This window comes from Delphinus delphis, chromosome 19 (assembly GCF_949987515.2).
Source record: "Delphinus delphis chromosome 19, mDelDel1.2, whole genome shotgun sequence".
Taxonomy (NCBI): Eukaryota; Metazoa; Chordata; class Mammalia; order Artiodactyla; family Delphinidae; genus Delphinus; species Delphinus delphis.
Genome location: NC_082701.1, coordinates 58,067,657 through 58,089,275, shown reverse-complemented (window position 1 = coordinate 58,089,275; position 21,619 = coordinate 58,067,657). Strand labels below are relative to the sequence as shown.

Genomic DNA, 21,619 nt, shown 5'->3' with positions numbered 1-21,619 from the left:
TGAGGGGCCTGGGAAGGAGCGAGCTGATGCCCGTGTCTGTGGTGAAGGGCCGCGTGTGCAGCACAGCGACAGCTACACCAGCCATGCCTTCTGTCACAGGATGAAGTATTAGACGGCAGTAAACAACACGTCTCAGCTGCACACCAACGCAGCTCAGTCTCCCGGATAAACCTCTGCGTGAACACAGCCGCCCCCGAGAGCACCCCGACGGTGTGTCTGGTAGCACACGGCTCAGGGGCCCGGCACCGCTCGCCCCCTCGGTCCCCTCCGTGGCGAAACCGGAGCTCGTGGAGGGAGGTGTGGACGACTGGGGCGGGGCGCGGGGGCCACGCAGTGGTCGTCTGAGATGCTCCGCGGGGAGAGCAGGTGCGTGGGTGCTCTGTGCGGGTGGACGGATGCACGCGTGCATGCACGACCCACTCCCCACCCTGCACAGGCCCGGGCGTTGGAGTCTGTCCCATCCTTCAGGGAGTGGATGTGTTAGCGCACAGCTGTTTGTTTGATGCCTCTCCGTGCCGCACCGTGTGTCTGCTGCGTGCAGGCAGGGAGGACGCTGCCGGGCAAGCTCTGCTGTGGCGGAGGCCGCGGGGGCTCCGTGCTCCCTTCCCCGGGCGCTCCCCCCAGGGTGCTCCTGTGGCCCCAGGTCCTCTCCCTCTCACCCCGGCTGCCCAGCCCTTTCTGGGAGCATCTCTGAACCAACCCCGCCTTCCCACAGGTGCCAAGCCAGCCACCTCCGTCGACCCATGGGGGGTGCCCACCGGAGCCGGCGCACGCTCCGTCCCCAAGGGCTCCGACCCCTGGGCCGCCCCGCAGCAGCCAGCCCCCAGTGCCGGGAAAGCCGCTGACCCCTGGGCTGCAGCGTCAGCCGCCAAGCCCGCGTCCCCCTCTGGTGAGCCCCCCGCCCCCTGGCCCCTCGGCTTCAGTTTGGGGAGGGGGAGGTGGGGCGGGGGCAGCCAAGAGCCCTGCTCTGCATGGGGAGGCCCCTCCCGGTGCCCACCTTGCCCACCCAGGGACCCCACACCCCCGCTGCCCCCCGACTCTCCGGGTTCTCCCCCGTGAGGGCTACAGACGCCGGCCTACCTCTGGTCCCCCACGATGGGGAAGCACATGGCAGAGAAGTGGAGACACCGCACAGCCACTGCCGCTCTCTCCCCAGGGGCTTTTGATCTCTTCAGTAATTTGAATGGTACAATTAAAGATGACTTTTCTGAATTTGACAACCTCCGAGCTTCAAAAAAAGCAGGTACGTAACGGCGGTGGTGGTGGTGGTTTCTGTGCCGTCCTGTGCCCCTGACCAGCCCCGTTGCTGCAGGCATCACAGTCAGGAACCTGGCGACTCCACGCGTGTGCACGTGTCTGACCTGGGAGCCGGGGGTCTGACTCAGGGATTCACATTCACGGGACAGCGGCGGCAGGAATGCCCTTGAGCTTTCTGTCACCCTCTCCTCTCCTCCAGCCACCTCTGTTCCTCGGCCTCGCGCCCTGGGCCCTGTGGCCGCTGGCGGAAGCCCACTGCCCTGGCTCCCCGGCTGGCCCAGCGCAGTCCTGCCGTCTCCACCAGCCTTCCTCTTCCCAGCTCCCCAAAGGCGCCCCCTTTTCCAGACCACCCGGCTCTCTGTGTGGGCAGGCATCTGTGACGCACACACGTGCACGCACGCATGCATGCACATGCGCGCTCTGCAGAAGACCCTGCTCCTCCCCGAGCGCCCCTGGGCTGGGAGGGGTCAGGGTCGGAGCGGGGAGAGAGACTGGGCCCCGAGGGGCAGAGGGAGGGGGCTGGATGCCCTCTTCACACAGCCCTGTGGGGCTGGGGACAGAGCCAGGTGGCGCCTGCCTTCCTCAGGGCCACCCCTCCCAGCTGCACGGAGCAACTTTTCTCCTTTCTCTTTCCTCTCCTGGCTTCCCCGCTTCCCGTTTCCCACTGCCCCTCCCCTGCCTCCCCCAGCAGGCAGGGCTGGGCTGGCCTAAGGTAGGAGCAGCCTGGCACCCCTCACCGCACTGCCCCCACCCCCACCCCCGGGCCCTCTCAGCTCCAGGGGCCCAGAAGCAACTTAGAGCTGCTGCTTCCCCGGGTTTCTTTTGCCACATTAAAAAAGCAACAAGATTCCGTGTGTCTCTTACACAGGCCAAAGTACAACCTAACTGTCCTTGCTTGCTCCCCGCCCCTCAGGGAGAAGCCTAAGCACCCTTCCCTGGGCCTGTGAAGTATTTACCCCAATTCTGGAGGTGTTCCCATTGTAGAAAGTGTGGGAAAGTTTATGGAAGACAATGAAAATCATGTGTAATTCTTCCATCTACACGTGGCCACTGTGCTCCCTCCCAGCACTTTTTCTGAGCTCTTACGGATGGAGGGAGTCGAATCCTGCCCCCACCACTTTTTTTTTTTCCCCACCACTTTTATGGAAAAGCGGATTGAGAACGTTTTCTTTCAACATTACGAATTCTCTAGAAAGAGCTTTGTAGTATCTCTTCGTAGGGCTCAGCGACAAGTTACTGGGTTCCGTAAGATACTACGGAAAAACCCGAACTTTTTGGCCAACCCAATATTTAATCGTTAATTTTGGGGAGGGCATTTTAAGTTGATTTCAAGTTGTGCTAAAGTAAATAATGCTGTAGTGAACATCTCTGTGCTTAACCTCCTGCTCACACTTTGCATTATCTCCTGAGTCTGGGTTCCCGGACGTGGGGCTGCTGAGTGCAGAATCGATGGTTCTTCGGGACCCGTGTCCCCATCACCATCTCACAGAGCAGAGCAGCCGAGCAGAGCAGCCACGTTCCTGCCGGCCTGCCTCAGCACACCCTCTGTTGGCTGAATTTTTAAAAGTCATTTGCTTTCTTCTTACTGTCAAGCAATTCATGTTCACTGTAGAAAATTTAGAAAATGGAAACATTTAAAAAAATGTGAACTACTCATGTGTGGCCACCAACCCAAAATGCCATCTTAATATTTGTGGAGATTGTGCTGCACTGTTCTGTCCCTGCTCCTTCCTCATCGCGCCTTCCGTCCCTGGACTCAGGTCTGGTTGTACTTGCCCTGCCCTGTGGCTGACCGTGGCTCCAGGTTGGGGCTGTTGGAAATAGCACTGCAGCGAACGCCCCATTCCTTAGGCAGCCGCACGCATCCCCAGCGAGTCGGCGTCCGGGGACATCGGGGTTTGCTGTGGACGCTTCGGGGTTGGATGAGCCCTCCAGGCTCACCAGCCCGTGTGTGTCCTTGTCTTGCAGCCAAGGCGGCGTCTCCGCCGGCCCAGAACAGTGGAACTACCAGCCCCGACCCCTTTGAGTCCCAGCCCGCGACCGTGGCCTCAAGCAAGCCCAGCGGCACCCGGAAAACCCCCGAGTCCTTCCTGGGCCCCAACGCAGCCTTGGTGAACCTGGACTCGCTGGTGGCCAGGCCAGCCCCGCCGGCGCAGTCCCTCAACCCCTTCCTGGCCCCAGGTATGCTTGCTTCCCGGCCTTCCTCTGGCCGTCTGCCCTTCCTGGGAGCGGCTCTGGGGCAGGCCTGTGGGCGCTGACCTCCCCTCCACCTCTGCGGGGGACTCTTCCCTCGGGGACCACAGGCGGGGACCAGGCTCAGGGGCGTGCTGGCCCCGGCTGAGCAGTAGCGTAGCGCCGGGCGTCCTGGACCAGCCCTTGCGCCTCTCTGTCCTCAGTTGAGACGGCTGAGCAGAAGCTGCCCCTGACTTGGTGCCCCAGCCAGGGAGACCCTTTAGCGAGCGCCAGTTTTAGGTCAGCTGGGGGCGCATAGTGCTGGGGCTGAGGGGAGGAGCCTGGGTTTGCTGCCCAGCAGCCCCGTTTTCGGGTTGAGGGTAATTGGGCTCTCTGCTGGGCCATGCTCCAGGGACCCCAAGAGCCCTCACTTCGCCCCTGCTGCTGGATTCTGCCTTATCTGGGGCTGGAACTCACCCTTGCCCCCAAGCCCGTCCTCCCTGCCGGTGGGCTCTCCACCCTCAGGAGCTCCACGTGGGCTGCAGGACAAGCCCCAGCCCTCGAGTGAGTGGCCAGGGCCTCCGTGTCCCGTGCCCCCGCCCACGCCAGGCCCCTGTCTGCTTAGCCCCTCAGCTGCGTGGGCTGCTCTCTGCCTCCCGCCCACGCCAGCCCCCTGTGCGCTCAGCCCCTCAGCTGCGTGGGCTGCTCTCTGCCCCCTGCTACACGTCCTGTTCCCTCTGCCGGGACATCTCCCTTCTCTTCTCCGGGGCTGGGGATTCGGATCCCCCCTTCGCTTCTCAGTCCGGGCAACCCTCTTCCTTGAGGAAGCTCCCGCCCTTCCCCAGAGTTTTCCCAGAAAGGCCTTGGGCTCCCCAAGGGCAGGAACAGGTCACCTTCAAGGTGTTTGTCCTCAGACCTGAGGACTTGGCAGGCTGAGGTCGGGGACCCTCTGGCAGAAGCGGTGTGTGTGTGATGCCTGGGTCCTGCCCGGCCGTGCGCTCCTGAGGTGGGTAGGGAACGTGGTTGCCACCAGCGGGGGTGGCTCCAGGGCAGAGCTGGCCGACAACCAGGGGTCTGCCCCGAGGGCCCCTGCAGGAGCTCCACTGCCAGGCTGTGGGGGGCCGGTCACGGCCTGGAGCTACAGCGAAGATGCAGGAGGCTCTGGCAGCCCCCTGGCCCTCCAGGGCCATCCTCCTGGCTCTGCCCCTTTCTGGTCCTACTCTGTAGTCTAGTCTGCTCATCTCTAGCCCGGGTGATGTGATCTGCACAGCCCTCTTCCCAGGGCTCCGAGGAGTGACTGATGCAAGAGCGTTGGGGTGCCCTCGTGAAGAGCAGGCGGCATCTCCTCTGGTGACCTGGGGTTGCCTTCCTGGCAGCCTTTGTGAGCAGGGGCTGGGCCGAGTTGGAGACTCAGTGCCAGCAGCGCCCGTGGTTTTTGGCCAGGGTATCAGTAGATGTTTCTGCTGAATGTGGGGAAGGGTTTCTGGTATGAGAGGAATTCGGGAAACACTGGGCAGGACGGAGCTGCATCTGCTTCTAGACTGCAGGACTTCTCAGAGCCTTTATTATGCCAGGGTCCCCAGGTGCAGGCCGCCCTGCGCCTCCCGCCTCCCCCGTGGCTCCCCTCTCTCCCCGCACCTCTCTCCTCTCCCCTCTCCCTCTGGTCGCGGAGCTAGGCTGGCTGGCTGGCTGGCTGAGAGAACGAGGGAGGGCGCCCGGGGTGCCAGCCCGGAGGAGGAGCTGGGCCCCGCGAGCCTGACCCCTCGCTGGGCTCCTCACGGCCTGAGTCTCCCAGTCCCAACACCAGGCCCAGAGGGGCGGGCGGGCTGCCCCGGTGGCCGCTGTGCCGGGGTCGTCCAGGCCCGGGCACGCTGCAGCTCTGACCGTGGCCGCCCTGCCCGCTCTCTCTCCAGGTGCCGCCGCGGCCTCAGCCCCGGTCAACCCCTTCCAGGTGAACCAGCCGCAGCCGCTGACGCTGAACCAGCTGCGGGGGAGCCCGGTGCTGGGGAGCAGCACGTCCTTCGGGCCCGGCCCGGCTGTGGAGCCCGTGGCTGTGGCCTCCGTGACGTCCGCAGCCTCCCACCCAGCCCTGGGGGCCGGCGGCTCCTCCCTGCCACCGCTGGGCCCCGCTGCGGTGAACATGGTGGGCAGCCTGGGCGTCCCCCCGTCAGCAGCTCAGGCCACCGGCACAACCAACCCGTTCCTCCTCTAGTGTCCCCCCCCCGGGACCCGCCGCAGAGCATCCGTGCCGAGGACGCCAGGCAGGGGCTCTCGCCTGTGGACTGGGGCCTGAGAGTGGGGTGGGTGTGCAGAGGGTGTCTTTGCGGCCCTGGCCCTCAGCCTGAGGGTCGAGAGGTGGCGGGCTTATTGAGGCGCCATCACGCGGCACGTGGGTCCCCGAGCCTGTGTCGGGCGGGAGGACCCCTGACCCAGCCTGGCCGCAGGCCCGGCCCCCGTGGAGATCCGCCAGCCCTCGGGGGCCTTGGGTGAGGAGGCGGCAGTGCTCGGTGCTGGCCCAGCCTCAGCCCCGGGCTTCTGGGAGCCCCCCTGCCCAGGACCCGGCCCCCACCCTCAGCCCTGGCGCCCCCCCGGCGTGGACGGGGTGGAGTGCGGGCTCCCTCAGACACTGACCTTTGGGGGACGCGGTTGTGCGTATTTTACTTTTCTTTGACTCGTGTGTGAGTTCAAAGTAAATGGCGCCACCGTGGAACAACTCTTGACTTAAACCCACTAGAGCAAGCTTTAAACTAACCTGAGCGTAACCCTGCCACGTGCTCCATGCTTGTACACGTTTGCACAGATTTTGTTTAGTACAGTTTCATATTTGTTTGCAGAATTATCGAATAGTCTTTTTTGGCTAATATTTTTATAACGTCGTTCTTATTTAACTGTCTAGTTTTGATAGAATTTGCCAGGTCTGGCTGGATTAAGATGTTGGCCGCGTCACGTTAGTGGTGTAAATCCTCTTATTTATGGTTTTAACGCTGTAAGAAAGTTTAAATAGGAAGAGACAAAAAATGCCTTATGGAAAAACTAAAGCAAATTCTTTATAGGAAAACATATGGGAATTTGATTATGCATAAAAGATGTTTATTTAAAAGGAAAAGAAAACTACAACAGTAACAAAATCGTAGCCTCCAGTTGCCTTTCCCTTTAACTCCTTTTCCTGGTGGATTACCAAACCGTTGACTTTCAGCCTTTTTGGCTAGATCCTAAGAGAGAGGCTATTTTTCTTACTGATGAAGCAACGTGAAGAAAGTTAAAGACAAAAAAAATCTAACATATGAATGTGACTCACCAGGTTTTATCAGCTAACTCCTTTCTGTGACTGAAGGCATGCAGTTAACAAGACTTCGTTTACAGTGGGAACGTGGGAAGGAGAGGCTTCTGGAACCCTGTGTCTGTGACCCCCTCTATCTTACTCCACACTCAGGGTAGAGGTGGGGACAGCGGCGGGGGCGGCATGTCGGGGGCAGCCCAGGCTGACAGGGGGAGGGCCCAGGGCTGGCCCCGACCTACGCACCCGCCCTCCAGACACCCGTTGCAACGTAGAAGTAATCATCTCTTACTTGGCAGAGGAAAAAAAATCATTCTCACCCAGAAGAGATTTTTAGCGAACGTGCACTAATCTTACCTCCCTCTCCCCTGCTTTCCTCACCCCGCCCACCACTATAAAAAAGTATTAGGTAAGTCACAAATGAAAGACCAGAAGAGACTTGCTTCTCCCCAGAGCAGGGCCATTTCCCCCCCGAGTCCTGTCTGTTTGGTCAGCCGGCCTGGCGGGCACCTCAGTCTCACTCTACGTGGCGGACGTCTCACCTCTAGCACCAAGGGCAGCTGACAGCTGAGGGTCTCTCCTGGGGGGATGGGGCCCCTCCCCCCTCTCTGGTTCCAGGAGCTCTGACCCTTGGCGCTGGGCACGGGAGGCTGACTCAGAACTGCCTGCTCAGGCCACTCCTGTTGCCATGTAGAAGAGCTCACCTGTGCTCCTCCCTGGGGCTACCCCCGGCCCAGAGCTCCTGCCCAGCCCGAGACCTGGGGCTGGACCATGGGCTCCAGAGTCATCCACGAAGGCCCTTCCAGCCTCTCCCAGCAGCCTGGGGGAGGGTGGGGCAGGGCGGGGCTCGGGGCAAGGTGCTCCCCCGGGAGGTAGGGGCCGACCCCCTCACGGGGCACAGGACCACGCTACTGGGGTCATGATTCCTCGTGAGAGTGAGGGGCCCTTCCCGATGGGACTTTAAGGCCCCGATGTCACAGCCAGTGGCCCACCCAGGCCCAGGCAGACTCCCGCCCAGCTCCCGGCTCAGGCCCACCCCCAGGCGCCTCGTCCGTGTTGCCTGTTGCACTGATCATGAAGCCACTGGTGCTGCCACGCGTGTGGGACACATGCCATCAAGCTCCCTCCTGCCGGGCACCGTGGTAGGGGTGTTGCCCAGCCGTTTTCTCAGTCCCAGGGGCGGGTGGCCGGTTTGGAACTTGTGTTGACTGTTGATACTTATTTACTGTATAAATATAATTTATCATTTGTATCACGACGCGGTTTCTGGCTGTGTCCTTCCCCCGCCCCCACCCTTATCAATCTGGAGGCATCGGGAGAGGCGCGCTTGGGAGCTGGTTCCTGCCTGGAGTCCAGCTTGGCCTGCGGTTCACAAGGCCACCGACCCGGTCTCGGTGCCTGTGTGAGCCTGAGCGTAGGGGAAGGAGGGGGCTGGGGGCTGCCGGGGGCACAGGCCAAGATCATTACAAGGGAGAGGGAGGGGGCTGAGGAAGAGGCCACGTCTCGGGAAGGGCTGTCCGTGTGGTTGGTGACGTGCCGGGGCCACTGGACAAGCAGACAGGTGGTGGAGTCTGTGGTGGACGCGGTGTGGTCTGACGGCTGGGGCGTCGAGGGAGCTGGGACGGGGACGCAGGAGATGCTTCTGCGGAGCAGCGGGGCCAGAGCGGGGAGGGAAGGTTCCACGTAAAGAGGGTCAGGATGCTGGGGATTGGCGGAGGGTTCCAGAGCGCGCAGTGAGCTGGGGGCCCTGAGTTTATGGGGGAACTGGGACAAAGGCAGGTCCCCGTGACAGCCGGGCAGTGGGTGGTGGCTAAGGTGGGCTCTTCAGACTGCGGGGCTCCCCTCAAATCCTGCTGAGGGGAGAACCCTGAGCAAGCCCGGTGTTCTGGCCAGAGGGCTCCCCGGAAGCGGCCCGTGGGGGGTCAGGTGGCCCTGGGGGGCCGAGGGCAGGCGGGGCTCCCCCGCCGTGGCGCTGCCCACCTTGGGGAAGCTTGCAGCCCGTCCTCTGGGCTGCCACGGGCCTCTCCATCCAAGGGAGGTGCTGCCCGGCTCGCCTGTCTGGTGGACAACACGCTGGTTTTAGGGACGAGCGTGTCGAAGTGTGGGGGCCGCCCAGCCGTGGGCCCGGGATCAGGCTGAGCCCAGGCTCGGCTGCTGGCTTCCGTCCTGGTGCAGCTTCCACCCCGGGCTGTGCCCCCCAAGGCCCGCGCCAGCCCCGGGGCCCTGCTCCCAGGGCAGTTGCTGCGGGGAGAGGAGCTGCCCCAGCCTGGGCTCTGTGAAAAGGTAACACTTTATTACACAAACACCGGCCACCCCCGACGCACGTCAGGCAGGTGGGTCGCTGGGCCGTCCCAGGGGGCCGATGCCTTCACCGGGAGAGGCCCTGGGGTGTGCTGGGCCCTGAGACCCCCTGTGTGTCCGGAGGCCCGGTGTCATAGCCCAGCTTCCTCATGTCCTTGGTCACCACGTTGAAGAGGAGAGTGACGAAGCCCTGGGAGCGGACGCGGGTCACTGAGGACAGAAGGGCAGCGTTAGCTGGGCCCACGCCCCTCACCGGGAGAAGGGGCTGCGGTGGAGACGGGGGATGGACGGACGTGGCAACCCCTCCGGGCTGGGCTCTGCCCCCGCATCTGTGTGCTGGCGGGTCCCTGGCATCCAGCCATCTGACTGCGGGGGGCCCACCTGGTCCCACCTGCCCGGGGGATGGGGGGTCAAGTTTTACCTTCCCGGCCTTCCCCTTGAGCCACCACCTTGGGGTCTGTGTACTCGGGCCGCCGTCCCATGAACCAGCTGGGAAGATAGGAGACAGCCTGAACCCAGACAGAAATCCCAGAAAGGTGACAGCAGCCGAGGTGGGGAAGGCGGGGACCTGGGACAGTGTGATTCCCCATCCTCCTGGGGAAGGAGGGCCCCAACCCAGAGCCCAACAACCAGCCCTGGGGTGGGCAGAGGAGCCAGATCTGGGCTCTCCACTGTCCTCTGAACAGAGCAGGACCCAGGATGTCACTTCCATTTCTGAGCACCGGTCTTCTCACCTTAATGGGGACGTGATAATGGTCCCCTACCCCATGGGGCTCCAGCTGTAACGCATTAGCCTCTTGACATCTGAGCCTCCCACCCAGGCAGAAGGTTCTCCGCACCTCAGAGCAGGCCGCGGACATGCAGTGAGCCAGCAAGGGGCTGGGGGGGGGCAGGGAGGGGGGCGGGAGGGGGCACAGGGGAGTGGGGAGGGCAGGGGGCGGGAGGGGAGCAGGGAGGGGGCAGGGGGGGCACAGGGGGTCATGGAGGGGAGCCTCGCCCCCTCCCTGCACCTCGGTTTCCCCATCGGAGGAGCAGGGCTACGCGGCACCTGCCCCCAGGCTGCGCTGAGGACCAGCCCGGGGAAGCAGCCCCCAAGGGCCCCGCCAGCCTGGACGCTGCTGCAGGGGCCCTGCGGGCGCCTTGAGGCGGAGATGTGCCTGAGTAGCTCGTGCAGCGGTGTCTCAGGGAACCTTTCTGCCGTGTGAAGAGCAGATTGGAGCATCTGCGTGATGGCCCCAGAGACTAGGTCCCACTGTGAGAAAGTTAATTTCTGTGGTTTTAAGCCACCAAGCCCGTGGTAACTGGCTGCGGTGGCCACAGGAAGTGGCCGCAGGGAAGCAGGCAGCCAGCAGGCCGAGGAAGGACGCCGGAGGCGGAGGCCCAGCAGAGGGGACGAGAGAAGGGGCTGCTGGAACACGGACCCCTCATCTGGGACGACTGTCCATCCAGCTGCCTTCCCCCATTTCTGTAACCCAAGCACACACGGCCCAGCCCAGGCAAGAGCCCCTCCGAAGGGCGGGAGACGACCCCCTGCTGCCGCCCGGCCGGCAGTGAGGGCTTTCCCAGCAAGGACCCCCCCTCCCCAGGGAGACCTCACACGGGGGCCCGCAGCCCTCCCTCGGAGCTGTGGGGCGTGGAGCAGTGTGGACACCGGGGTGGTGCTGTCACCTCCAGCCGACGCTGGCCCTTCCCATCACGGTGGCTTCTGGAGGGCTCCCAAGGGCAGCAGGCGCCTCAGAGCCCAGGAAGCGTCCTCCCCCGAGCAGGGTGCCGGCCGGGGGGCCCAGGCGGTGCTACACGTTCCCCTGGGCCTGGCCCACCACCGCGGAGCTGAGCTGACCCAACCCGAGTCGGCCAGCCAGGCCCAGCCAGCCCTCCAGCTCCTACTCGGATGAGGGAAGGGGCCAGACGCCTCGGGCTTGGTCTCCCTGCAGGCCCGTGTGCGGGCCCCACCGGCTGCCCCACCAAGGTCACTACCTCCTCGAGCCCGAGCTGCTCCCTGCGCCCCGAGCCCTGCCGGCCCCGCCCTCTGCTCTAGTCCCTGCTCAGCTGTCACCTCCTGGCAGAGGGCCCTTGTGTGAAGCCGTCCAGCACGACATGGCAGCGGGGGACGTGACAGCCCTCCACCCGACCGCTGAGGCCAGGAGTGGCTGGGGGGATGGGTGTGCAGGAGACTCACCTGGTAAACTTCTGCAGTTTAGACACAGATTCTGGGACAAACATGGGGATGGTCTTTTTGTGCCTGAAACAAACGTTTTCACAGACAGCTGTGCTGAGCCACGGAAAAGTGGCGGAGCCTTCTGAGCCTCCAGCGAGGGGTGGCCAAGTCGGAGCCGGAGCCCCGCCCCAGGGCTGCGTCCTCTGAGAGCCTTGTTTCTTTTGAAGGGTCGGGAGGATGCTGAGGGCTACAAACCAACCCTGGCTCAACTGTGCCCCTCACAGGGCCCTTGTCCTTCTCCAAATATCCCAGCGCGCTGCCATCCTCCAGGAACCCCGACAGTCCCCTGGACCGCACCCGGCTGTGGTCACCCGTCCCCCGTCCCCCTTCCCCTCGCACCCTGCACTTCCCATCTCAACACCCCTCAGGTTCGCCTGCTGGGCCTCCTCCCTCCACCTGCTCTGATGGCGTCCTCACCCCTTAGGGTCGGCTGACCCTGGCCACCCACCCCGCGCCTGGAACACGGTGCCTGTACCCTGTCACCATGCTTGACAAGAGAGAGCTGCGTCTCTCCATCTGTGCCCACTACTCGGGGGGGCCTGCCGAGGGCAGGTCCCGTGGTCACACGTGTCTGACACGTGTGTCCTCAGGCCAGCAGCGAGGGAATGAGTGTCTGAACTCCGACCGCAGCTGCCCCGGAACTCTGGCTGGACCCGCCCCTCTCGATGCCCCAGGACACCCCCTCCCAGGTGTGGGCCACGCCCCCACGCCAGGGACCCTCGCACTCCCCGCCTCAAGGTGAAGCATGCCCCGGGGTGAGCCTCGCGTGGCCCGGCGAGGGACCAGGTCGGAAGGAGGACCTACCGTCCGGGTGAGAAGGGCACGTGCACCGCCCCGTAGCCTCGGACCACGTCGTTCCCGAACATGTCCGGCCCATACACGCTAAGCACGATCTGCGGCCCTTGCGAACGACAAGGCAGGGGTCAGCCTGCGGGCAAGCCCAGGGGAGGTGCAGGGTGGAGAGCAGGGCGGCGGGCCCGGGAGCCCCCAGGTGTGGGCCTGCAGGGAGGTGGGAGAGCAGAGCCTGCTGGCTGGGCCCCATGCTGCCCCGGTCCTGCCACTGGACAGGCCCAGGGAGTGCACAGGGACCCGGGGGTGTCTGCGTGTGGCTCAGGGAGGCCCCGCACCCCCTTCCTCTCGAGCACTGCCAGTTCCCACTGCTCCCTGTTGGCAGCTCCATTGGGGTACATCCTTGGGAGGCGGGGAGGCCCAGAGCCAGCCGGCCTGCCCAGCTTGGACCCGTGGCCACCGGACAGCCTGTTTCCTCGTCCTCCAGACGCCCGGGCTCGGGCCTAATGCAGAGGAAGTGCTCCCCGGTGCTGGGGGACGTCTGTTCCCTCCCCGTCACCGCCTCAAAGGTCATCACTCCTTTTCCGTAAGGTTTCACCGCCAAAGAATGCATCCCACACGTGGTCCTTTGGTTCTGCCCAGGTTGTGAACTTTGTATGAGTGGAATCGTATGGTCCGTAGATTCCTGCATCCAGCTTCTTGGATTCGGTGTTTATGAGACGCATGCAAACCGAGTCACGTCTCCAGGGCAGGAGAACTCGGTCCTGTCTGGCGGCCATGGACGCCCGGGCTGTGTCTCCTTCTTGGGACAGCATGACCTCTCGTCACACGCGCACCCGTGTCTGCCCAGGCCGCGCATTCACTCGAGCTGCTTCCCTGGGGGCACCGCACCAGAGCTTGGCGTCCTCAAGCTTCCTAACTGGGCTGTTCTGGTCCTGAATCATGGCTGCTCACTTTGGCTTTAATTTGCATTTTCCTAATTGTAACTGTTCTTCCTAAAATGAAGTTGAGACCTCGTCCTGTTTCTTGGTCACTCGGACGTCCTCTTTTGGGCGGTGCCTTGCTCGAGCCTCTTGCCCAGTTTACAACCGGATGGTCTCTTTTCACCCGTACTGATGTCTTTGGGTCACTAGAAGCCCTAAGTTTAACAGTGGAACCCGCAGATCTGCTCCTGTGAGGAGTCCTCATTCTGGTGCCACGGTTCCCGCCTGCGTGGAATCCTCCTTAAGCCGTATCATCGTGCTCTTCACGTTTCCGTGCGTTTATCCATCTGGGATGGACTTTGTGTGCCTGATACAAAGCAGGGATCAGGCTGCACTTTTCTTCCTGCTTGTATCCAGCTGCCCCAGGACCACTTCTCAAGACCCCCTTCCCCTCCTGCTCTGCCCCTTTGTCGTGAATCAGCTGCACATGTTCAGTTCTGCCCTGGGCTCCCTACAGATCTGTCTGTCCTGGTGCCAAACTGCTCTCGTGACTGTGCTTTAGAATCACAGCTTGATAGCTGGTAGAACAGGTTATGTTTGATATTACTGGAAAGAATTTATTTTTAAAATATCAATTTCTACTTTTTATACAGAATAGAAAACACATTCTATTTTTATACAGAAAGCAACTGATTTTTTTTTTTTTTTTATGGCTGTGTTGGGTCTTCGTTTCTGTGCGAGGGCTTTCTCTAGTTGTGGCAAGTGGGGGCCACTCTTCATCACATGCGCGGGCCTCTCACTATCGCTGCCTCTCTTGTTCTCTGTGGAGCACAGGCTCCAGACGCACAGGCTCAGTAATTGTGGCTCACGGGCCCAGTTGCTCCGCGGCATGTGGGATCTTCCCAGACCAGGGCTCAAACCCATGTCCCCTGCATTGGCAGGCAGATTCTCAACCACTGCGCCACCAGGGGAGCCCAGCAACTGATTTTTTAAATAAATTTATTTACTTATTTATTTTTGGCTGCGTTGGGTCTTCGTTGTTGCATGCGGGCTTCTCTTGCTGCGGAGCACGGGCTCTAGGCGTGCAGGCTTCAGTAGTTGCAGCACGTGGGCTCAGTCGTTGTGGCTCGCTGGCTCTAGAGCGCACGCTCAGTAGTAGTGGCTTAGCTGCTTCGCGGCATGCGGGATCTTCTCAGACCGGGGATTGAACCTGTGTCCCCCGCGTTGGCAGGCGGATTCTTAACCACTGCGCCACCAGGGAAGCCTGCAACTGATTTTTGTATACTGATCTTATATTTGGCAGTCATGCCCCCTTATTAATAATTTACTGTAGGTTATTTTGGAAATGCTACATAATCACGTCACCTGTGAATAATGACAGGTGACATGATTCTAATTCTTATACCTTTGAATTGTACAACGTTGGTGGTCATGACAAGCATCCTGATCTGACAGAGAGATCTTTCAACATCTCACTAAGATAAGTGACGTCTGCTCTGAGTTTTGTGGATAGCCTTTATCAGATTAAGGAAGCTTCCCTCTACTCCTGGCTGGCTACAGGTCTGTCATGGATGCGTTGAATTTTATCACATCTTCTCCATCGCTGGGGGTGATGGCGACTTTCTTTTTAATGTAGTGAGTCTCACTGGTTGACTTTAGATGTTGCACGAACTTCTTATTTCTGGATTAAGCCCTCCTTGCTCACGACAGATCACCCTTCTGGGGTCCTGTGAGGCGCAGTCTGTGGATGTTTGGCACCATGTCCAGGGCGGGGATGAGGGCAGCCGGGCTGCAGGCCAGGGCGGGCTGTTCTCTCAGAGCTCTGAGGTGGCAGGATCTTCCTGGCTCCTGGGTCCCCAGCCCAGAGCGGCCGACAAAAGTCTCGGTCAGCATCTCGATCACCTCTGCTGGAATCAGCAAATACTCCCAGGGGAGCTGTGGCTGGGGGTGTCTCTGGAGCTCTGCTTTTTTCCTGGGTCTTGGCCTCCTCAAGCGCCACGACTTTGCTACCTGTCTGATGCCTTCAAGTAGTCTGTTTTCTGGTTTTGCTTTTTAATATTTTATTCACCTTTCCTAGCCGTCGTCAGCAGGAGGAGATTGGTCCTTTATCTAGTGCCCTGTTCCAGGAAGCCTGTGGAAGTTTCTCATGGATGATGACAACAGGATGGCAGTCCCCACCCAAGAGGACAGCCAGGCAGTCTCTGCTCCAGACCCTCTGTGCCCGGTAAGCCTGAGCCCCCGCCACACGCAGCATAAGGCCTGGACCGTGAAATCAGATGGACCTGAAATCAAATCCATGCTCAGCTACTCAAGGTAAAGCTGAAGGCAAATGATGTCACTTTTTGAGTCTCAGTTTCCTAGACGTGGAGAAGAATCTACCTACCAGATAGGGTTACAAAGCCTGGCCAAGCCCACATAGGGAGAGTATTCACAGCCCCTGTGGAGCGAACCCCAGGCTTTGCACACAGTTGGTGCTTATTAAGGGAGAGTGACTGGTAACTGCCAGGTAAGGTAGAAAGCAAACACTGCAAACACTGCAGGTGAGGAGGGCTTTGGGAAGGTCAGAGGTAGGATGAGGGCCAGGGCCCCCGGGCAGAGAGAAGGGCAGGGACTTGCAGGAGGAGCAGGGCGCTTGGGTCTGCAGAAGCACAGCTGTGACGGACAGGGGAGAGCTGTCAGGGCAGGCCTCCTGGCCAGACTGCTGAGCCAGGCTCTGCCCTTTGCAGGCAGGCGCCACCCAAGGCTTCAGGCCGGGCCTCACCGGCTCTGTCAGAACCTCAGGAAGGTCAAGTGCACACAGATGAGCAGGAAGGGGGCGGGGAGGAGGGGGAAACTGCCAGGTGGCTGAGAGCACGTGACAAGGCTGGTCGAGGGCCCAGGGGATGGGCAGGGAAGGTCCATGTGTGGACACGGGGGCAGGACGAGGCCCGTGGACTCACAGCCGTAGGGGTTGGTGCTCTTAAAGGTGACGTCGATGGGGAAGTTCCACACCAGCGCGCGCCGCGCATCCTGGCTCTTGGATGTGATCTGTGAGATGCCCTCCTCCAGCCCCTGCGAGGACGACAGTGACGGCCAATGTCCCAGTTCCACGTCCCTCCCCTCCCTGGGCAGCAGCTGGGAGAGCTGTTTCCTTCACCACCTTCTGCCAAACGAAGGGACCTGAGACGTAATGGAGGGGCTCCCGGGTCTTTGAGGGTTTTCATCCATGAGGGCCTGGAACCTCGAGGCCCCAGCCCTCCCCCGGTGCCCGAGCTCCACCTGCACCTCAGCCTCACTGAGGGGACAGTGTCGCCCTCTCCCGTCACCATCGGCACGTGTGTGCGTGTCACTTTCTTGGTTACAAAGCAACGTCCCTTGGCCCTATGCCCCCCCACCCCTTTGTTCCCAGCCAAGCTTCTTAAAAGACATGTCGACACTCACCAGCTCCAATTCCTTCTCACTTTGCATCCCTGAACCCACCCCAATCTGACCTCTGGCCCCCACTCTACCAAAGTGTTTCTGTCAAGTCACCAGTGGCTTGGCTGGCTGTGATGTGGTCCCTTCTCTGTCCCCATTTCACTGGCCCCCCACCTCCCGGGTCAAACATGCCAGGCACACCCCCACCTCAGGGCCTTTGCACACTCCGCACCTTCTGCCTGCCTAGTTCTTTCCACAGCCTTCCACGCGGCTTGTCCCCTCGCCCCCTTCAGCTCTGAGCTCGGCTACCGTCTCCATGAGGCCTTTCTGGCCTCTCATCCCTCCCTTTCTTGCCTCTGCTTTCCCCCAGCGTGTCACCAGCCAACAGCCTGGAGTGTTTACTGCCCCGTGTCTGTCTCCCCCTCAAGATGTGCACCCAGCAAGACCGGGGCTTCCCTGGCTCTGTTCACCACTGCGTCCCCATCACCAAGAGACTCGGCACCTGTCGCCTAGCGGGCACCTGGAGGACAAGCGCTATGGTCTCAGCTGCACAGGGGAGGGACCGGGCTCCGAGCGGCTGTGAGGGTCGCCCCAGTGCCGTGCAGGCAGTAACGTGGTGCGGGCTGAAGAGGCACCATCGTCCCCCTCCTGGTGGAGACAGACCATTCCTCGGGGACTCTTGGAAGTAGGGTTCCAGAGTCTCCCCACAGGCTGAGGAGACCGGCAGTGCAGTGAAAGGACCTGCCCACCCGCGCCGCCCAAATATCCCTACTTGCTGCCACGCGCCAGCTCCCAGGACAGGGTGCGCGAGCGAGCACGGCCTCGGGGGTGGGTCAGGGAGCACCGCGGCGCTGCGTTCTCTGCCCCGGCTTCACCAGGAACAGACTTGCATGCGGGTCCCCCCTGAACTCAGCGTCCACCTCTCAACTGGTTCTGAACTGGGAGGGTAACGGGTATGATGGAGCCTTCAGAGACCCCCCCCAGTCACGAAGGCCATGAGTCTGGGAGGCCAAAGGGCCCAGCTTACCGCCGTGGGGGCCCAGTCCTGGCCATACACGAAACAGTACTTGCAGTAGAGATCGTCATACTCAGGAAACTGTGGAGATAAGCATACACGGCTTCTGCTCACAGGGACTCACGCTGAGACCGACTGCTGGCCAGGCAGGTGCGCCACCAGTAACTCCGAACGTGAGGCACCTGGTGAGGGGGGGCAGGGGCCAAGAGACAGCAGGGGGTGTGGACCTGGCGTTCAGCGGAGGGTCTGGGGCCCAAGATGTGGGCGAGTCCAGGGCCGCTACTGCCCCTGGGCCTTTGCTCAGGCTCTGCCTTCTGTATGACATACCCTTCCCATTCCTTCACCTGGAGTTTTCCTGCTCACCCTTCAAAACTGATCCTTCAGGGAGCCTGCCCTAACTTCTGGGCCGTCCTGGGGGGCCACTTCCTAGCTCCCGCAACCCCTGGTGCTTCCCTCCATCACAGCAGTGACTGTTTATTTCTCTCAACCCCATTAGACTGTGAACAAGGGACAGGTCTGTGAGCTTTCTGTGTCCCCAGCACCTGGCACAGGGGCAGGCACAGGAGCAGCTCTAAGGAAATGGTGCTGAAGTGAAAGGTCTGAGAAGGCAGGGTGCTGTTAGGACACACAGAGCAACATATGCTTGGCCTGCTAGAGGAGGGGCCCCGAGCAGAGGGGGAGGAAAAGTGGGGCTGAGGGGGCTGCTGAGAGCACAGACACATGTGACCCAGCCCAGCTGAGGCCCCTGATGGGACAGAGCAGAAGAGGGGAAGCGGGTCTTGGGCACTGGGTCAAGGGGGAGGTGGACAGAGTGGGAGACTGGGGCAGCGTCCCTGATGAAACAGGAAGGCGGGAGATGCCCACTAAGAGGCCCCAGCAGAGATTAACCTAAACCATCTCAGTTAGTCCTCACAATATACTCATAATATTTTAAAAACAGCCTGGAAGGGCAAGTCCAGCAAAGCTCTGACATCAGACCAGGTTTCGAATTCCAGTTCCGCCACTGCTTTTGGGCAAGTTTTCCCATCTGTAAAATGAGGGTGCCAGTCATACCTACTTCACAGGTGGTTGTGAGGATTGACTGAGCGGGGCTGGGCATGGAGGCTGGCATACACTATGTCTTATACACAGAAATAACAAACGGTTCGTAGGACGTGCTGGGGACTGGAGGGTAGCGTCCCCTTCCGTCCAACAGACACCGCCCCGCCCCCCCCCCCCCCCACCCGGGGCAGCCGCCACCATCGCTGCATCAGATCAAGCAGATCACCTCCCTTCCAACCCGCGCCTGAGGGCCTGAGAGTCGAGGGCGCGGGGCCTCGCTGCGCACGGACCCGCGCGGGTCGCGTGGGGTGGAGGCCCCTGCCCGTGACTCCACGCGGGCTCGGCCGACTGTGGCCTCTGCCTCGCTCAACCCCCCAGGCCTGTTTCCACACCGCACATGGGGCGGAGGGTTCGCGCGACCTCGCACCAAGCCTCTCACAAGCTGGCTCCCTCCGGCGAGGCTCGGCCCTGGGGGGACGGGTGCGGCCCCGCGGGGTCCACGGCCGCTCACCTGGGCGCTCTCCACCTGCCCGTTGACCATGAGCAGGAAGACGCTGGGACCCGCGGCCGCCATAGCAGGGCTGCGCGGTTGCTAGGAGGAGCCGGGTTACCCTGGAGACGGACGGCGTGGCGCGCGGGACAAGTTTCTGGGAAGCGGGATCTTCGGAAAAGCGAGCGCAGGCGTGCGGCGGCGCGGCGGGAGGCGGGGCTTCGCGGGGACCGGCGGCGCGAAATCCGCGGCTATATCGTGTCTGTTGGTGCGGGACCCAGCACATCCCTGGTTCAGGTTACCCCACGGGAAGTGTGTGTCCACTCAGACCCGGCCCCACCAGGCCCGTGGGAGGTCTTGAGCCGGAGGCGACGACCACCGCGCGTGGGGCTCAAGAGCGAGGCCCCCGACAGTCGGGGTCCGGCCCCGGTTCCTAGAGTCCGCGTGGGACCAACAGCTGCCTGCGTGGGGTCAACGGATGCTCCCTCGGGCCTTCTGAGACCCTCGCCTCCCAAAAGTTTATTAGACAAACCTGGGAGGGACCTGGAGAATCCTTAAACCCGCGCCGGCGCTCCTCCGCGTGGGGCGGGAAACAGGCTGCGGCGGGGCTGCCCCCGGCCGCCCGAGCACCCCCAGTCGCTGAGGGGCGAGCCCGAGCGCGGCCCCGCCAGGACACTGGCCTCAGGACGTCACTGCCTGGCCGCCGGAGCGGGTCGTCCGCCTGCTCTTAGCTCTGAGCACGGTTCGCATTTGCACATTTATTACTGTCACAGCTCCGGCCAATGCTCGTCTCTCCCGACCCACAGACGCCGTGAGGACAGGGGCCGCGCCCACCCCGTGTCCCGGTTGCCTGGCACAAGTGAGCACTGGTGGCAGCCTGTGGAGTGGATGAATAATTGAGTAAGTCTCTGTTGCACAAAAGAGGAAGCAGATTCAGAGGCGAGGTGACTGGGACACAGTCACAGCAGCTGGTAAGGAGCTGAGCCGGGATTCAAACCCAGGACTCCGCGGGCTCGCGACCCTCACTGCTTCATTGCCTGGTCCTGGCCCAGCGCCAAGGGTGCCTCTTGGCTGGGGTGTCAAAGGTGGCGTTGGAGACCTTACCCCGGATCCAGAAAATGAAGGGGTGGACAGGTGTGAAGACTTCAAGGAGGCTGCGCACCCAGCAGGGCCCCCGGGTCATCACACCCTGCAGCAGCCAGCTGCCAGCTTGGGAGCAGACCAGGGGGGTCCCACGAGACACCTGTGCGGGAGAGGGAAGGAGGCGTCACAACCAGCCCGGGCCCACCGACCGTCCCCCCACCCGCCTCAGGTGAGCAAAGATACTTGACAGGGGAGGGGGCTTGGGCAGCCAGTGTTCACACCTCTGACAAGAGAAGCTGAGGCCGGGTGGGTGGGCCGGGGGCTCAGGTGGGAGTTGGCCTCCCCCAGGCCTTGGCCATATCCCGTCCCCCACCCCTCACACTCTCCCAGATACAATGCGTCTTCACAGATGCTACCACTCTCGCCCAGCTCTTTCCTCCTTGTGGCACAGTATTACACAAAGGACAGTTTTCAACAAAACGCTTGCTATTATCAAATAACCAGGGGCTCCCCGTAACCGCAGACCTGGCCATGTCCAAGGCTGCCCCACGTCCGCACAGAACCTAAATCTCCCCAGGGGGCGGGGTCTCTGGGATGGCCATCAGGGTGCGGATCAGTGGCCCCCCGGGAGCGTGAGAGGTGACCAGGCCTAGTGGCCTTAGGAGGGACCGTGGGGACGGGTGGGGCACCTTTCGGGGCCTGTGCAGGGCCAGGCTGGAACCCGCACCGCCAGGTGGGGTGGGCTGGCGTGGGGTCTGGCTCACTGGGCGCCCTTGGGCAGGCTGGCCTTCGGGTCAGGACAGTCAGCCTGGAGGCGGGAGGCGTCTCGGCTGGTGCTGGCCTGCAGCAGCCTCAGCGCGATGCTGCACAGCTCTGGGGGCGGGATATAGAGGTCTACGAGGTGGGGCGGGAGGGGACCCTCAGCAGGTTGGCACCAGTCCAGCCGCAAAACTTCCTGCCCTCCTGGGCATCCAGTTCTCCCCGTCCGCTCTTAGTGGACCCCCAAGTCCCTCTCAGCGCAGCTCCGTCGTGTCATCCGTTGGACTCTCACAGTCTCCCCAGGGCCACACCCAGTGAAACTGGGGACACACTGCGGCCCAAGGGAGGGGGCAGGGAGAGGGCCCAGGGCTGCCCTCCAGGCTGGGTGGGTCTGGAAGCTGACCCGGGCGGGCATAGCAGGCGCCAGTGCCACCCTCTGCCCCAAGGCCCGTGTCCACGTGCCAGCCAGCAGCAGGCCAGAGCTGGGCTGTGCTCGGGGCTCAGGGACTCCGGGCATTTCCGGCTGTGCAGGGCCCCAGCTCCATCCCAGCTGTCTGCCCGGCCCACCCTCAGCTATCTCAGGTGTCCGCTCCCGACCTTAGCGAAGACAGGATCAAACCCCTGCACCCAACAGGGCTGCCCCTGGAAAAAACGCCAGGACCGGGTAGCCAGAGGGACAGGCTGAACAGCACTGCTGAGAGGTGGTGGCCTTGCCAGCCGGGCCAGGACCAGGCCCCCAGGCCCTCCTGGGGACAGGAGCAGCTCCTCCACACTGGACTTGCTCTCACAAGCGTCCAGCGCCAGTCAGTGTGGGCCCAGGGTCACGCTGAAGTGGGACTGGGGCAGCTGTGGAAAGCGGGGGGTGAAGAGGTTGGGCGCCCCCTCCTGGGGCCCCTCT

General features: G+C 62.2%; 2 protein-coding genes across 4 annotated transcripts in view; one reads left to right on the top strand and one right to left on the bottom strand.

Moving 5' to 3' along the window:
* Positions 1-6,732, top strand: part of EPN2 (epsin 2) — a 69,320-nt gene extending 62,588 nt beyond the window's left edge. For both annotated transcript variants that reach the window (XM_059997777.1, XM_059997776.1), the window contains exons 6-9: positions 716-889; positions 1,157-1,243; positions 3,226-3,438; positions 5,343-6,732. In XM_059997777.1, the coding sequence (XP_059853760.1) occupies positions 716-889; positions 1,157-1,243; positions 3,226-3,438; positions 5,343-5,641 (773 nt within the window). In that variant the 3' untranslated portion in view covers positions 5,642-6,732. The remainder of the gene's footprint in view (positions 1-715; positions 890-1,156; positions 1,244-3,225; positions 3,439-5,342) is intronic.
* A 2,011-nt stretch (positions 6,733-8,743) lies between these two features.
* On the bottom strand, positions 8,744-19,036 carry B9D1 (B9 domain containing 1). Of its 2 annotated transcripts, none has more exons than XM_059997780.1 (7): positions 18,901-19,030; positions 17,361-17,429; positions 15,877-15,988; positions 12,030-12,118; positions 11,187-11,249; positions 9,429-9,496; positions 8,744-9,217 (listed from the first exon to the last, which is right to left on the bottom strand). In XM_059997780.1, the coding sequence occupies exons 2-7, from the start codon at positions 17,417-17,419 to the stop codon at positions 9,075-9,077; spliced, it is 534 nt and encodes a 177-aa protein (XP_059853763.1). In that variant the 5' UTR covers positions 17,420-17,429; positions 18,901-19,030; the 3' UTR covers positions 8,744-9,074. The 2 variants fall into 2 exon arrangements, with proteins under 2 accessions (XP_059853763.1, XP_059853761.1); XM_059997778.1 differs by having other exon boundaries at positions 8,756-9,217; positions 12,030-12,126; positions 18,901-19,036.
* Between the last annotated feature and the right edge of the window lie 2,583 nt (positions 19,037-21,619).